Below are 15,438 nucleotides of genomic sequence, written 5' to 3'. Positions count from 1 at the left end.
CTTCCCATATCATTTATTATAAACACCTCTGTCGTGAGAACACTTTCAATAGTGATTCTTTGAATAATGAGCAAATTTCTTATCTTACCATTCATTAATTCATTCAACAAATAATTTGGGGGCACCTACGATATTCTAGGCATGGTCCTAAGTTCTGTATCCTAACACTGATATATACAGTATATACAAAATATATAACAATATTGACAAAAATCCTACCCTCATGGAGTTTATATTCTAATAGATAATAAACAGGCTGACAATAAACTGTAAACCTAACAAGTAAGTAAATTATATAGTGTGGCCAAAAATAAGTGTTATGGAGAATATCAGGGGTAGAGGCAGGGGGAGGAGGAGGGGTTATCCTGTTAAAACTGTGCAGCTGTAATAAAGAGAACGACTCCATTTAGATGTTCGTTAACTGACTGCTTTGAAGCTCCGCCACCCCCGTCCCCTCTGCCCCACACCTGGGCAAGCAGAGAAGAAAGCCTAGTTGCCCCCTCCTTTGGTACTGGTGGGACGTTTAAATCACACCGACCTGGCCCACACGTGGGAAGCCTTACCCCAGCGCCACCCATTAACTACTGTAAAGCCCAGCCAGTCTCCTTTCTCTTTTCTCTCAAGACATTTTCAGCCTGTTCGGGAGGCTGCGCTGCTCTTCCTGGATAGTCTCACTGTGGGAGGAATCAACCTTCTCGCACTCCCTTGATGTGTATGGCATCAGTCTTGACATCTGCACCAAATTTTGGATGGTCAGGGTAGGCTTTATTGATGAGGTGACATGTGAACAAATAAACGTGGGGGCCCATGCAAATACCTGTAGATGGAGTGTTGCAGGCCATGGGAACATGCCTGATACATGTTTAAGGGACAGCACGGGGTCTCTTGTGGCTAGAATGGAGCGAGCGAGAGTTTTAAGAGAGATGTTCAAAGAGGTCATCCTTGATGGGGGAGGCAGATTATATAGGACCTTCTGGCCAGGGTGAAGACTTTTGCTTTTACTCTGAGGGAAGTAAGGAGTCATTGTATTGTTTCCAGCAGAGGAATGACATCATCTGATTTTCACTTCAAAGGGATAACCCTGGTTTTTAGGTTGAGAATTGACTGTAAGAGGGAAAGGGTTTGAAAGCAGGGAGATCAGCTGGGGAAGCTGCTATAATAAGAAGAAATATGTTAGTGGCTCTGATCAGGGCCGTAGCACTAGAGGTAGTGATAAGTCGGATTCTGGGTATATTTTGAAAGTAGAGCCATTAGAATTTGCTGATGGATTGGCTGTAGAGTGGTGAGAAAAAGAGAGGAGTTACAAAAGAAGTTGTCCCTAACCACAGTGGGGAAGATTGTGGCGGTACAGCTTATATAGGGGAAAGATCTGAAGTTAGATTTTGGACGCGTTTAGACTATGTCCCTTGGAGGTGCAACTGAAAATGTCAAATATTCTTGGAGTCTTTAGAATACAGATAGTATTTCAAGCCTTTAAATGAATGAGATTCCTTAGGGAATGTGAGTAGATGAAAGAAAGAGAAGGACCAAGGACTGAGGGTTGGGTTTGGTTGGAGACTGGGGAGAAAATGAGGAACCAGCAGAGGAGACTGAGAAGAAATGACCAGTAAATATATGAAGACCAGGAGATTATGAAATCCTGAAAGCCAAGTGAAGAAAGTATATCAGGGAGAATGGAGTGATCGACTCTGCCAAAAGCTCCAGATAGACTGAGATGAGAATAGAGAATTGACCATTGCATGATTTAGCAACATGGAGGTCACTGGTGACCTCGGCAGGCGTAATTTAAAAGGCAGTGGGGGAAAGAGCATATTTAGAGTGGTTTTATGGGAAAATGGGAGGAGAGAAATTGGAACCTGCAAGTAAAGATGATTCTTTTGAGGAGTTTTACAGTAAAGGGGAGTAGAGGAATAGGATGTCAGCAGCTGGTAGAAGTAGGGTCAAGACAAATTTTCTTGAGATGGGAGCAGCGATGATGTATTATATGCTAATGAAAGTGACCCAGCAGAGAGGGCAAATTTGATGCTCTGATATAATTGGTACACAGTAGGGTAGGATCCCAGTCCAGTCTTCTTTGTTTCTCTAATACAGAATGAAACTGTCCCCTAGCTTGGGATTCCACAGTGGTCTCTGGGGACCAGCAAGGAAACTGCTGCCTGCGCTGGATGGAAAAAGAGTAACCCAAGAGGAATCAGTTTCTTCAGATCAATGCTATTGGCAGTTGCGGGGTCCAAACTGGCACTGACAATGAAATGCAGAAACCCTGAGAAATTAACTTTGAAACTGATCCTGACATCACAGAGCTGGAGCAGAGGCAAAACCAAAACTGTCTCATAGAGATTACCTAGGAAATGCAGGACTCTCATGGAAAATAACTGCCGGTAAAGGTAGCACAGAGTCAAATATCATAAACCAAATGAAGAAAGAGCCACAAAAGAGAGTTAGCAGGCACAACAAATGGCAGCTTCCCAGCCCAAGAAATAAACTGTTCAGAGATGTGAAGGATGGAAGAGAATGAGACGAGATAAAAAAGGAACAGATGAATTTAGAAAAAAAAAAACTAAATAGAAATTTTAGAAATGAAAAATATAATTACTGAATGAAAAGGAGAAATGATCAAATTAGATGGAAACAAATTTTTTTTTCCCTCATAACTTTCTCATTATACTAAAATTCCATGTTTTAAGTTCTATGCATTAGATTCAGAATTTGGAAAGAGAGTTAATTTTTTAGATGGCCCTTCTCTTTAAACAGGAGAAGCCCTCCTGTAGCCTTTGCAAAGGGGAAATCAATTCAGCAGAAATCCCCCTTTGCTTTTGCTTAGATTGGAAACAGACAATTGTCTCATCAGTGGGAGCCTTGACTGAAGGCTATTCCATGATTAACCACATCTAAATTTGATTTTATGCTAGAGACAGTATAGGTTTTGGGGAATTTAAAATTTCTGTGGTTTGTAAGCAGCGATGAAGGTTCATAATGTCTGTTTGGAGCAGTGATTCTCCAAGTGTGGTCTTCAGACCTGTGGGCGTTCCTGAAACCCAGGGAGGTCTGTAAGGTCAGAACTATTTTTATAGTAGTTTATAACATGGTAAACTATGTTTATAATAGTTTATAAAACTAAGAGGTTGCTTGCCTTTTTCACTGTGTTGTTATTTGCACTGATGCTGAAAAAGCAACAGTGGTAAAACTTCCGGTAGCTCACCACGAATCAAAGCAGTGACACCAAACCGAACTAGTAGCCATTCTGTTCTTCACTGCTGCACGCTTGCAATTAAAAAAAAAAAAGCCAGATTTACTTAAGAATGCCTTTGATGAAGCAGTAGAATCTGTTATATTTATAAATACCTATTCTTGAATGTAGTTTTAATATTCTGTGGGAGTATATTAAGTGGGAAATATACCTCAAGCACTTCTGCTGCATATCACAGTCTGATGGTTATCTTGAGGAACAGCACACATGTGGATGAACCGAGAGCTGAACAAGCTGTTTTTTTCATGGAACAACATTTTTATTTGAAAAAACAACTGACAAACCATGATTATGCAGACTTGGGTATTTGGCAGGTATTCTGCTGAAAATGAGAAAAACGAACATGCCACTTCTAGGAAAACAACTAATAGTTTTTGTTGTCAATGATAAAATCTAAACTTTCATAGAAAAATTGGATTTTTGGAAAATTTGTATTTGCTGTCATGAGCTTGACAGTTTTCTAATGCTTAAATTTTTTTGATGAGACTGGTGGTGATATTAACAAGCATCGTTTTTTAAAAACTGTGTAATGAAATGCTTCAACATTAAGGGAATCTATTTAACTCAGGGAGCTCATGTTTTCCAAATGGCCAGTGCATGATGTTCCAAAATCCTGGTTAACAAGATAGACTGATAGATTTTCATGTAACAGAGTAGGAAAAGTTCATCAGTGTATGGTAGTAGATTCCACATAGCAACAAACTTTTAAGAAACTATCATTTGTCACATGTTGGTATAGTATCAAGGAAGAATATTCACAATTATTTGAAGAGGCTCTTAAAATACTCCTCCCACGTTCAATAACTATCTGTGTGAGACCTAGTCTTCTTCATACGCTTCATCCAAAACATTATGTCACAACAGACTGAACATAGAAGCAGATATGAAAGTCTTCTATTAAGCAGATTTTCTCTTTTTAAGCCAGATGTTAAAGAGATTTGCAAAAATGCAAAAACAATGGAATCCTTCTCACTATTTTTTGGTTTTTGAAAATATATTTTCCATAAAAATACATTATTTATATTAAATATAATGGGTTTATGATTTTTATTTTTAAATGAATTAATAAATGTTAAGTTAAACATTTCTCCGTTTAATTTCCAATATGGTAAATATTGATAGAGCTCTTTGGGGTTTCTTAATAATCTTTAATGATGTAAATGGGTGCTGAGAGTAAAAACACTTGAGACCCACTCGTTTAGAGTATTGTCACATTTGTAGCTATCTTTAAGAATACAATGGTAAAAAAAAAAGAATACAATGGTAGTTGATTGATGGTTAAAATAGGCTTAGTATAATAATACACTGTTTTCCCCACTGAAGTTTGAAGACAGAAGGAATTTTTACTATACTGTTTCCTATAGAAATAAATGATTTGAATATATAATATATAAATGTATATTTAGAAAATGTTTATGTATCTAACTATATATTCTATATATAATTATATGTATTGAATATATATGTGTGTGTATATATATATGATAGTATGGCTACATGATTTCCTATGGAGGCACATAGAACTCCTTTCTCCAAACTGTGTCCCAGAGAGCAGTAGCAGCCCTAGAAAATACTTCTTGTCACTTAGCTTCATTCTTTCCCTAGCTCTCTACGTGTCTTATACCCTTTTAGTGTGGAGAATATGAGTGATTTTTTTTTTTAGGGAGAAAGAAGGAAATGAGAAACTACACATTACAAAATGGCACAGAAAGGAGTGTTGTAATAGAACTTTAATTTGAAGACCAGATAGATGTATGCAAATAATGTGCAAGTATACCAGAATTGCCCCGATTTTAAATCCATGGGCTTGGCCCTTAGGAAAAAACCTGCAGAAACTTTGATGTTGCTGGCTTTTTGCAGCAGAGCTGTCACTTGGGGAAACCTACTGTCAGGATGAATGAGTTTTAGTAGGTGAACTTTACCCTCCATGAGCTTCCGTCTGGGCGCTGCTGAGAGTGTTGGACAGTCCCTTTCCCAGATGCTGGTTAGCTTGACATTTCATGATACTTCTAATAAAATTATGTGTCAAGGAAATTGAAAGGCACATTCCCTAGGGTGACAGGTAGAGTAAGCCGCATAGATTTTATGAGAACAAACTGACCATTTTTGTCATGAATGTTAATAAGAAATAAATGGGATCAGAGTTATTCAAACTGTATTTCTGCTTCTTTCAGGGCTGCCTCTCTATTTCAGAATCCTGTCTTTTTTTTTTTTTTTTGAAGTGTTCCTTCCAATTCTCCTTTCTATTTAATTTATTGTCTAAATGGAATAACATTTGAGCCTTTTTATTTTGTGTAAGAGTGAAACATCCTCCTGCTGGGATTTTGACTGTTTGTAGTGGGTAATCCTCCTTACACTTCCTGTCTTCCTAGTGCAGAGGAGGAAGTAGAAGTTTTCCATTGTGCAACTAGCAGTACCAGCTGGATTAGGACATACAGTATGTTTATATTTTAGTCATTAAGTTTTGGGGTTAGCAAGATTCCAAACCTCATACCTCATTTCCCTTGAAATCAGAATTTGGGCTTCAGGTCAGAAGAGTGGGATGGGCATCATTTTCTCCTTTCAGGGCCCTCTAGTTGTCATCCTGTGCTAACCTCTGAAGCTACTCAGTAAACAAGGTGCGTTAGAAACACGCATGTATCCTTCAGGGAGGAAAGGTGTGGGGGAAAAGAGATTCCGTACCTGGACACACACCCCATCAGCATTGTGTTTTTTGTTGCTGTTTTCTTGCTTCCTTGTTTAGTTTTATTTAAAAAAAAAAAAACTAGTAAGTTTAGATAATCACAAACCATACTTTAGAAAATATTCTACAAGTATCTAAACCATTTTAAGGACTCAGTAAAGTCTTCGGAGATTGAAATTCAATAATGGCTGAAAGGTTTTGATGCTGGTTAACAACATAGAAAAAAAATCAATTTAGTCCCTGCGTATTCCCTGTCCAACTTTATATACTAATAATGGTAACGGCTACGATGCATTGAGAGCCGTCTACTTGCCAAGCACTCCTCTTTGTTAAGAATACCCTGCTCTCAATAGAATGTCAACTCAGTGAGGCCAGGGACTGTATCCATAGCCCCTAGATTTGTTCCTGGCCAATAGCAGGTGCTCAGTACATATTTTTGAGCAAGTGAAAGACTAAATACCTTATTTAATATCCTCATAATAATCCCGTTTCATGAAGTCTGCTAAGTAGAATGCAAGGCAAAAGGCATTAAACTGGACAAAGAACGCCTTTTATATTGTAAAAGGTGCAGCCGACAGTGACCATATGGTAACACAAATGTGGCAACGAGTAACACTGCCAGCATAAACAAAGCCAAAGCTCGTTAGAGCTGTGAAAAGAAAGAGGCCACATTGTAGCTTAATGATTAAGGGTGCTGCAGGCTCAGGGGCCAGTGGCCTGGGCTCTGATCCTACCTCCTCTTGCTAGCTGAGTCACCTTAGGCAAGTCACATAACATTTGTGGGCCTCAGTTAACTATAAAATAGGGATGATAATAGTACATACCTCGTAGGTTTGTGGTATGGATTAAGTGAATTAATTCACAATAGGCATTTAACACAGCACCTGAGAGGTGGTGAGTACAGTAAATACCAGTTATCATTTTTTTAAAAAAAGTTGAGGGGAAAAAAGAGAGAGAAAATATCTTTCAATACAATGTGTAGATACATACAAAAAAGGCTTTAAAAATGTAATTAAGAGTTGAGCATATGTACATACTCTAGGAGCCTACACACAGAGACTAACTACCTTCTTGCAAGCATCCCTGGACCTAGATGAGGCTGGTCATCTTCTTGGCTAGAAACCTCACTAACTGACCCAAAGGAGGTGGTTTATTGACCATAATCCAGGGATGCAGGAGGCTTCTGGAACAGTACAGCGGAAGTGTCGTGATCTGATTCACATCCTGAAGAGAGATCACTGTGGTCTCTTCATAGAGACCAGGACTCCAGGGGCTGGCCAGCAAGCTCCCATGGGTGTCTGGAGATGTTGGTGGCTTGAATGGAGGCGTTAGCAGTGGACGAGGTGCGGACGTGACGAGCTGCTGGCTAGTATCCAGATCTTGAAGTTAAAGCTGACAGAACTTGTTGGTGGGTTGAACACAGAGTGTGAGGCAAAGAGGAGGCGGTGATGATACTGGGCCCTCTATCTGGGATAGAGAACAGGGGAGAGGAGTAGGTTTGGTGGAGGAGGGGGAAGCAAGAGGCTCTGCTTTTAACCTATCCTAGTTTCCTGCCACAACATAGTACCCAAGACTGGGTGGCTTAAAACAACAGAATGTTATCGTCTCACGGTTCTGGAGGCTGAAAGTCCAAAATCAAGGTGTCGGCAGGACCCTGCTCTTTCTGACAGCTCTGGGGGGCGCCCTTCCTTGCCTCTTGTAGCTCCTGATCTTTGCCAGCCATCTCTGATGTTCCTCGGCATGTAAATGGATCACTCCAGTCACAGGCTGTCTGCTCCCTGTGTGTCTTCACATCATATTCCCTCTGTGCATGTCTGTCTCTCTGTCCAAATTTCCCCCTTTTATAGGGACACCAGTTATACTGGATTATGATCCACCCTAAATGACCTTATTTTAGCTTGTTTACCTCTGTAAAGACTCTATTTCCAAATAAGGATGCATGATGAGCACTGAGGGTTAGGACCTCAACACAGTTTAACCCATAACACCTCTTAAATGTGATTGTTATTCACTATTCAAGTGGAGATATCTAGTGGGGCATTAGATAAATGGATACATTGCCTGTTTGGCTTTCACTCAGTCTTTCTGTGTTATGAAGTAGCACTGCAATAAGCATCGTCAGGTACACAGATTATTCTGTATTTTGAATTTTGTTTTGGAATAGATTTTCAAATGAAGGAGCCTGTTAACATATATTATTAAAATATTTTGAAAAAGTGTGACATCAATTATACATTTATCATTCTACAGGGAAGGAGGATGTGATGGTTTAAAGTGAAGAAAAATTTACATACTGAACAACAGGAAGTGAGGAGAATTACTATCTCCTGGCTTCTATTTTCTGCATTAAGTACCTTTCCCTCCTGGCACTGCTAGATACTGATTGAGCAGTAATTTTTCTTAAGAGTTTCCAAGTGCACAGCATTAAGCAGAACAGTTTTATAATGTCAGAAAACTGGAGAACCACATCCTGATGTATGTAAAATACATGTGTGCTCATTTTATTAATGAGATTGTCAGTAAATTTTGTTTTAGATCTTGGAAACATTCATTCATTCATTTATTCTTTCATTCACTCATTTTCATTTAAAAATATTTTTTAGCTCCTTTTATGTCCAAGCTACTAGATGCTGGGTGTCAGCAGGGGATAAGATAAATTAGCTGAGACAAACAGAGCAGTTTTAGAGGCAATTAAATAATGCTGTAAGTATCACCTTATGGTAAAGGCCAGGGTGCTATTAGAGCACGTAGAAGGGGCACCTAACAGTTTTGGAGGAAGAGACTTAGGAAATAACATACAAATGCCACGAGTGTCATACTAATAACATTTAAAACATATTCTCTATTTTAGTGCTGCAATAGTATTTTCCACACTTAAACTTCTCCAGGATTCAAAACTTTTTAAAAAGAAGGTAGTAGAAGATGACACAGAGAAGTCCATCTCTCCAAGAGATTATGTATGTATGAATTTAATGTTTATCCTGATAACACTTTTTACAGAATAATTATTGGCATGCTAGGAAATTGTATAACTATTTGAATGAAACAAAGGGGTAAAGAAGAAAAAAACATTGAATTTAGAGTAAAAAGATCTGTGTTTAAGCCCCGTTGATGCTATTTATTAGCTGGTATACCTTGGGCAAATTCCTTAAAATTTTTTTAAATTATGTAATCTCATTTGGGAATTGATGGGACTGGATGTAATAGTGACTGAAGTCCCACCAGATGTATCATTCTTGTACTCTAGATCTGATGTCACTAGTAAATAAAGTTGTTTCGCATGACTTGCTCTTCATTTCACTTCTGATTTTATTTCTTCTTTAGCGTTACCAGTGTGACACCTACGCTATTTCCTACCTAGTGCTATTTCCCACCTGTGCTATTTCCTACCCTGTGCTAATAGTACCTTGTGCTATTTCTTTCTCATAGTTAAATTCTTCTGCGTTTAAGCCCTCAAGTCTATTTGACAACTGGTGTCACATGTTCTTTGAAATTTCACTGGATTTTGATTAGACCAAGTAATTTAATAACAACAGGGTTGTTTAGGATTAAAATATAAAGATTCAGCACATAGAATCCTTGCTCATTTTAAAATAAATAAAATAAAGCTTAAGCTTTACTAATAAAATTGCTACTATCTAATGTCACTACAAAAAAGCAAAGCTGGGGCTTCCCTGGTGGCGCAGTGGTTGAGGGTCTGCCTGCCGATGCAGGGGACGCGGGTTCGTGCCCTGGTCCGGGAGGATCCCACATGCCGCGGAGCGGCTGGGCCCGTGAGCCATGGCCCCTGGACTTGCGCGTCCGGAGCCTGTGCTCCGCGGCGGGAGAGGCCACAGCGGTGAGAGGCCCGCGTACCGCAGGGAAAAAAAAAAAAAAAAGCAAAACTAATTGACTCATTTCTTACCACAGTAAAAGCAGTATAAAGGCTAAAAAGGATTCTGATTCTGAAAATTTACTTAGAGAAATGCTTGTTACTTGGGGGAGTATTTTGCTTCCCAGGGGACATTTGCAGTGCCTGGAGACATTTTGCTTGTTATAACTAGAGGGAGTGCTAGTGGCATCTACTGAGTAGAGGCCAGGGATGTTGCTAAACATCCTATAACACACAAGACATTTCCCTCACAACAATAATCTGGCCCAGAATGTCAGTCATGCTGAGGTCCAGAAACCCCGATTTAGATTAAGCATGACTTGGCTTTTCAATAATAAAAGCAATGTAGGCAGAGATTAAGGTATGTTGATGTGTATTTCTTCTGTATTTCTAATCTAAACACTAGACTCCTCGAGTACGTGGTGTACCCATTCTAATCACCAGCCTGTCTCGGGGTCTCTGTTCACTTCTTACTCTGGTTCAGAAACAGCTCCCCCTCCCCCTCTGCTCCTCACCTGTCTGTCACGTTCCAGCCCCTGTCAAGTCCAGGTTACAGCTCCTTGATAGCAGGTATTGCTGACTGGTTAGAGATGATGAGCTGTCAGAGATGTGTAGCAGGAAATTCCTAGAACAAATGGGCGTTGTTCTAGATGAAGTGTCTAAGATTGATTGCTCCCTGGAAAAGTTCCTTTGTCACCTCCCTCCCAGTAGCTCTGAACATTGGCCACTCCCTTTATAAAGTGTAATAATGAGGGTAGTAAATCATAAAATAATATATGTTTGGGATGTGAGCAGCACATAGCAGTGTAATGTAGTAGATTAAGACTGTGGGCTCTAAATTCAGAAAGATGCAAGCTTGAATCCCAGCTTCCGCCAAAATATGATGACATTTAAGCAAATAGTTAGCCTTCCTAGGCTTCGCTTCTCTCATCTGAAAAATAGAGATAATAATAGCCCCTCTTGGGCTTGTCAGGAGGATTAAGTGAACTAATGTGTATAAAGCATGTATCACAGTGCCTGGCCCGTAATAAGCACTCAGTAAACATTAGCCAGTATTACTGATTATTTTTCAGCCTTTAAAATGATGGTCACAAAATTTTTGAAGGTATGGAAACTGCTGATAATAATACAATTTGCAATGAAAAATTCAGACTGCAAAGCTAGTTTTCAACAGTGAGTATACAGAGAGAAAGAAATGCTGCAAAGCACTTATATGAGGATCAGTGTTAATAGAGGAGCATGGGATTATGGGTGATTTTTGTTTCTTGTGTATTTTTTATGTTTTATAGAATGTTCAAGAATAATTTCTAAAATTAAAATTTAATACTGTTAAATGATATTGATGCTTCCCTTAACATATGTTACATTTAGCATTAGGCTAGAACTTGGACATTTTAAAATGGAAAGATAACCATCATTTTAATATTGTTTAGGCCACTGAAAGTACAGATGATAATGAGTTTTTAGATCCCATTTCCCTAAATTCTCGAGAATATTTCAACATTCATCTGTGGTTGAGGTGCCGCTTAGCATTGGTGACTGCGTTTGTTGCCCAGATTCGTGGCATTGGAATCGTGAAAGGTACAAATATCCTATTTCCATCTCCTTAATCAAAGTTTTCATAAAATTTAATTTTATTTAGGTAACAGAGGTTTTCTTGGGATGTATTTTATTATACCATTAACATTTTATAACTTCTTAGCTTTATCTGTTTCCAGAATAAAAAATTCAAGTTATTAAATGAGAATAATCATTTTCAGCAGTCCCTTGTATCACTGCAAATGGCATATATATTACTGTATGCAAAGCAGGCAAGGAGATTTCAGAATGCTAATGCACACACCTTCCTGTCGTCTAGGAAGCAGCGTAGTTCAGGGGTCCAGAGTGCAGATTCTGGAGCCCCCCCTCCTTGAGTTCAAATACTCTATCCACCACTTCCTTGCTGTGTAATCTTGGCCAAATCTCTTAACCCCCTAGGCCTTAGTTTCCTCCTCTGGAAGATGGAAATGTGGTACCTACTTCATAGGATTATTTCCAGAATTAAATGGGTTAAATTTCTAAAGTTCTTAGATTATAGCCTGGCACATAAATATGAGTTCTTGCAGTGATTAATAGTTATCTATATGTAAACCTATCTGTTCACCCATCTCTACCCATCTCCCAAATTAAATTATTTCATGGAATATCATTATTACTTTTGCAGCGTTTGAATACCCTAAAGTACTTCTCGTAAATTACAGCACATTTATTTTCAATGTTTCGTGCAGTCTTATTTGTTTTCCGTCTCTACATCTTCCTCTTCTTCTGTATTATACAATATTCCTGTGATAAACACCGAGAATATCCTGCACATATAATTTCTTACTTTCTCAGTGCATTTTAAGTACCTGCATTTGTTTATTTTAGAAAACGATATAACAGATTGTGTGAGCCTCATCAGTGAAGTGTGTGTGGAAGCAAAAAGTGCAGGCGACAGGGAGCTACAGGCTGAATTCTTGATGCAAGCTGTAATCATTGGCCTACAAGAAAAGCACTTAAAAGCAGACATCATAAAAAACCTTCAGGTAGGAAGGAAACCTAATTCACATTGATATTTACCAGAGGATTCCGGTTAGAATAAAAGGAGAGAATTTAAATTTCCATTAGGTACTGAATGCGTAACAGTCAATACATCTGGCCCCTGTTTCAGTGAATTGTGAATGGTACTATCAAACGGAATAATTTTATTTTAATAGGATGTAATACAGTTGCTTGAAGGACGTGAGTTTATTTCTCCTCGATCTCATTTAACACTGGTGAGAAGCATGCTTTTACTGGCTGACTTAACAAAAGCCGAGAAATTCGAGGAAACTCCCTCTTCGAAAACAGAAAAATTATATTTGTTGACTCAGTCTCACAACATTCTTATTGAACAGGTGAGAGTGCTTTTGTGTCCACAAGACTTAGAAACTTACTTTTCTGTCTTTTCTTACAGCATACCACATTAGCTAATTACTCATTACAGTGCTTCTTTTACAGATGCGAACTTTTGGAGAAACAATTGAATTTCCTACATCAAACACTGACTATGCAAGTCCATTACTGCCTTTGAAAAATATCTATCTTCCTCATGTCATGTTATTGGCCAAAACAAAAATGAGAATTGGTAAGAACACTTAAACATATATTACATTCAAGTCACTGATGAAAAAGTTTAAGTCATTTTCAGCGAGGCTATCATGTGAGTGCATTTATCTGGGGCAGTATTTATGAACAGCCAGGTTCCATTTATTTAACAAATAGCTTTTGATCACTTACCATGTGCCAGCCTCCCTGTGAGGTCCTGGGAAGCTATTGGAGATTAAAACAGATGTGGTGGGCTTCCCCGGTGGCGCAGCGGTTGAGAGTCCGCCTGCCGATGCAGGGGGCACGGGTTCGTGCCCCGGTCCGGGAAGATCCCACATGCCGCGGAGCGGCTGGGACCGTGAGCCATGGCCACTGAGCCTGCGCGTCTGGAGCCTGTGCTCTGCAACAGGAGAAGCCACAACAGTGAGAGGCCTGCGTACCGCAAAAAAAAAAAAAAAAAAGAACAGCAAAGGGAGGGATGCCTGTTTAAGTAGAATACTTGGGGAAGGCCTCTCTGGGGAAGTAGTATTTAACCCTGGACTGTAAATGTTAAGCATATGCTTAGTGAAGTCATGCACAGTAGAGGCAGAGAGAGCAGTGAGTTGTAGGCTCTGAGGTCAGGACAAACTTGACATGTTCCAGAACTGCCAGGAGACCAGTATAGACAGAGCAGAGTGGGCTAGGGACAGCCTAATGGGAGAGGGTGAGCAGGGGACAGTTTATGTTTCCAAAGATTACCCTGGCTGCTGGCTGAAGAACAGAGTGGAGGATAGACGGGAGCCAGCCAAGAGGGGATCTGATTGGAGCAGGTAGACCAGTAAGCCAGAGGCTTACAGCTCCTTGGAAACCAAGGAGGAGGAGCCAGCCAGTGTTGCTGCCCTTCTCAGGAGCTCACAGACATTGCTTCAAGCTCTCTCTAGGACACTGTCTCTCATCTTTGACCCAAAGCTGCCTACCTCTAGCTCCAAGACTCTTGTCTATCACAGAGGACAGAAAATCTTGTAACAGCTCTCTCTCGGTTCTAACCTATATTCATCATGCCTTTTTAGAAAAAATGTATTTCTGATGCTTTGACATCAGGAGTCTTGCTGACCAGGGAGGGACTTCCCCTCCCAGAGTTAGCCAATTCCTAGAGGTTAGCAAACCACACTCCTGTGAGGATGTCTTTCATATGCAAACTCGGCATTCCAGAGCTTACACCCTGAGCTTTTATTGAGCTCTTTTATTGTTCTTTGCTGGGCTCTTACCCTCAGGGCCACTATTTTTCTGCCCCAGTCACCCCAGGGACAGGTATAGACTACTAGCAGAGCCCACTGAAATTATACAAACTAGCCAATCCTAAACCTTAGTCTGCTTACCCTACCCACCCACTCCTTCCCACAAAAAACACAATAAAGGCTCATGCCCACGTTTTCTCCATTCTCCTTCTACCTCCTGACTGACCCTGGTGCTTCCCTGTGTGGCATGGTGTGCCCTCCCTCCTCTTCAGAACTGTGAGCAAAAATACTATCTTTTCGATGGCGGTCATCTCCTGACCTGTTGACCTTGTCATACTTGAATAATAACAAAACCCACATTTTGAAACATTACCCCTCACCTCCTGGGACCCATTTGCCTCCTGTACCAGCAGCTGCTCAGCTCAGGAGAGGCAGGTGTTTGGACTAGAGTGGGGAAGGGAGGGCAACAGAAGTGTGCTCAAACCATCACCTGCCCACAATTTTTTCCCTTGTTCCCCTTCTGCTCCTCCCCCTCATGATTAGTATTGATCATTATTATGATATGATTTTTCATCATCATCACCATCATCAGATACGAACTTTATTACTATAGGTAAAGCAGTTCACCCCTATATTGTTGAGTTTCCTCATTATGAAATTAGGCTGGCATAGCTGACCTCTGGAATTCCTTCCAGCTCGCTGATCCCATGAGAGCTATTTTTCTGTATCTTTGGTCCACAATTTGTTATATTACCAGTATATTTGATTTCTACAAGAACTTAAAGTACAGATTGTGTTAACTTGTACAGATTGTGTTAAACGTATCCTCTGCTTTCCTGCCTTACTAATCTTGAAGATGTGTCACCACTCAGTGGCAATACTGTTGCTGTGTTTTAGACTCACTTGAAGCAGAACAGCTTGCTTTCTGTTATATTATATTAAATACCAACTTAAAGAATAAAAACCGAAAGCAACTTTTCTGTCAAAACAACGTCAGTTTCACAACTTCTTTTTCACAGAGTTGATGTTTATTGCAAAAAGGAGCACTTCAATATTATGAAGCATAAAATCATCTGATTTGATGCTTTCTTGACAGTCTTCCTTTAGAGTGATAGTATAGATTTCATTGCAAGAATAGAGCCACTTAAAAAAATTCTTTTTCTTCGTGAAAGCCTCTTACAGAAAAAGACATTTCGAGATTATTTTTAAAAACCAAACAAAAAATAAGCATCATGGTTATTTAAGATTATTTTTTTCCATTAATGACTGAACCTAGAGCTTCCTTATTAGCTGAAAAAGTAGATTACTGATT

General features: G+C 39.6%; 1 protein-coding gene across 2 annotated transcripts in view; it reads left to right on the top strand.

The window, feature by feature from the left end:
• CFAP54 (cilia and flagella associated protein 54) overlaps positions 1-15,438 on the top strand; it is a 301,163-nt gene that overhangs the window by 198,683 nt on the left and 87,042 nt on the right. For both annotated transcript variants that reach the window (XM_060164794.1, XM_060164793.1), the window contains 5 exons: positions 8,785-8,890; positions 11,238-11,385; positions 12,211-12,368; positions 12,540-12,719; positions 12,823-12,949. In XM_060164794.1, the coding sequence (XP_060020777.1) occupies positions 8,785-8,890; positions 11,238-11,385; positions 12,211-12,368; positions 12,540-12,719; positions 12,823-12,949 (719 nt within the window). The remainder of the gene's footprint in view (positions 1-8,784; positions 8,891-11,237; positions 11,386-12,210; positions 12,369-12,539; positions 12,720-12,822; positions 12,950-15,438) is intronic.

This window comes from Lagenorhynchus albirostris, chromosome 11 (genome assembly GCF_949774975.1).
Source record: "Lagenorhynchus albirostris chromosome 11, mLagAlb1.1, whole genome shotgun sequence".
NCBI lineage: Eukaryota > Metazoa > Chordata > Mammalia > Artiodactyla > Delphinidae > Lagenorhynchus > Lagenorhynchus albirostris.
Note: the sequence above shows the minus strand (reverse complement) of the source record. Positions and strands in the feature narration are given on the sequence as shown.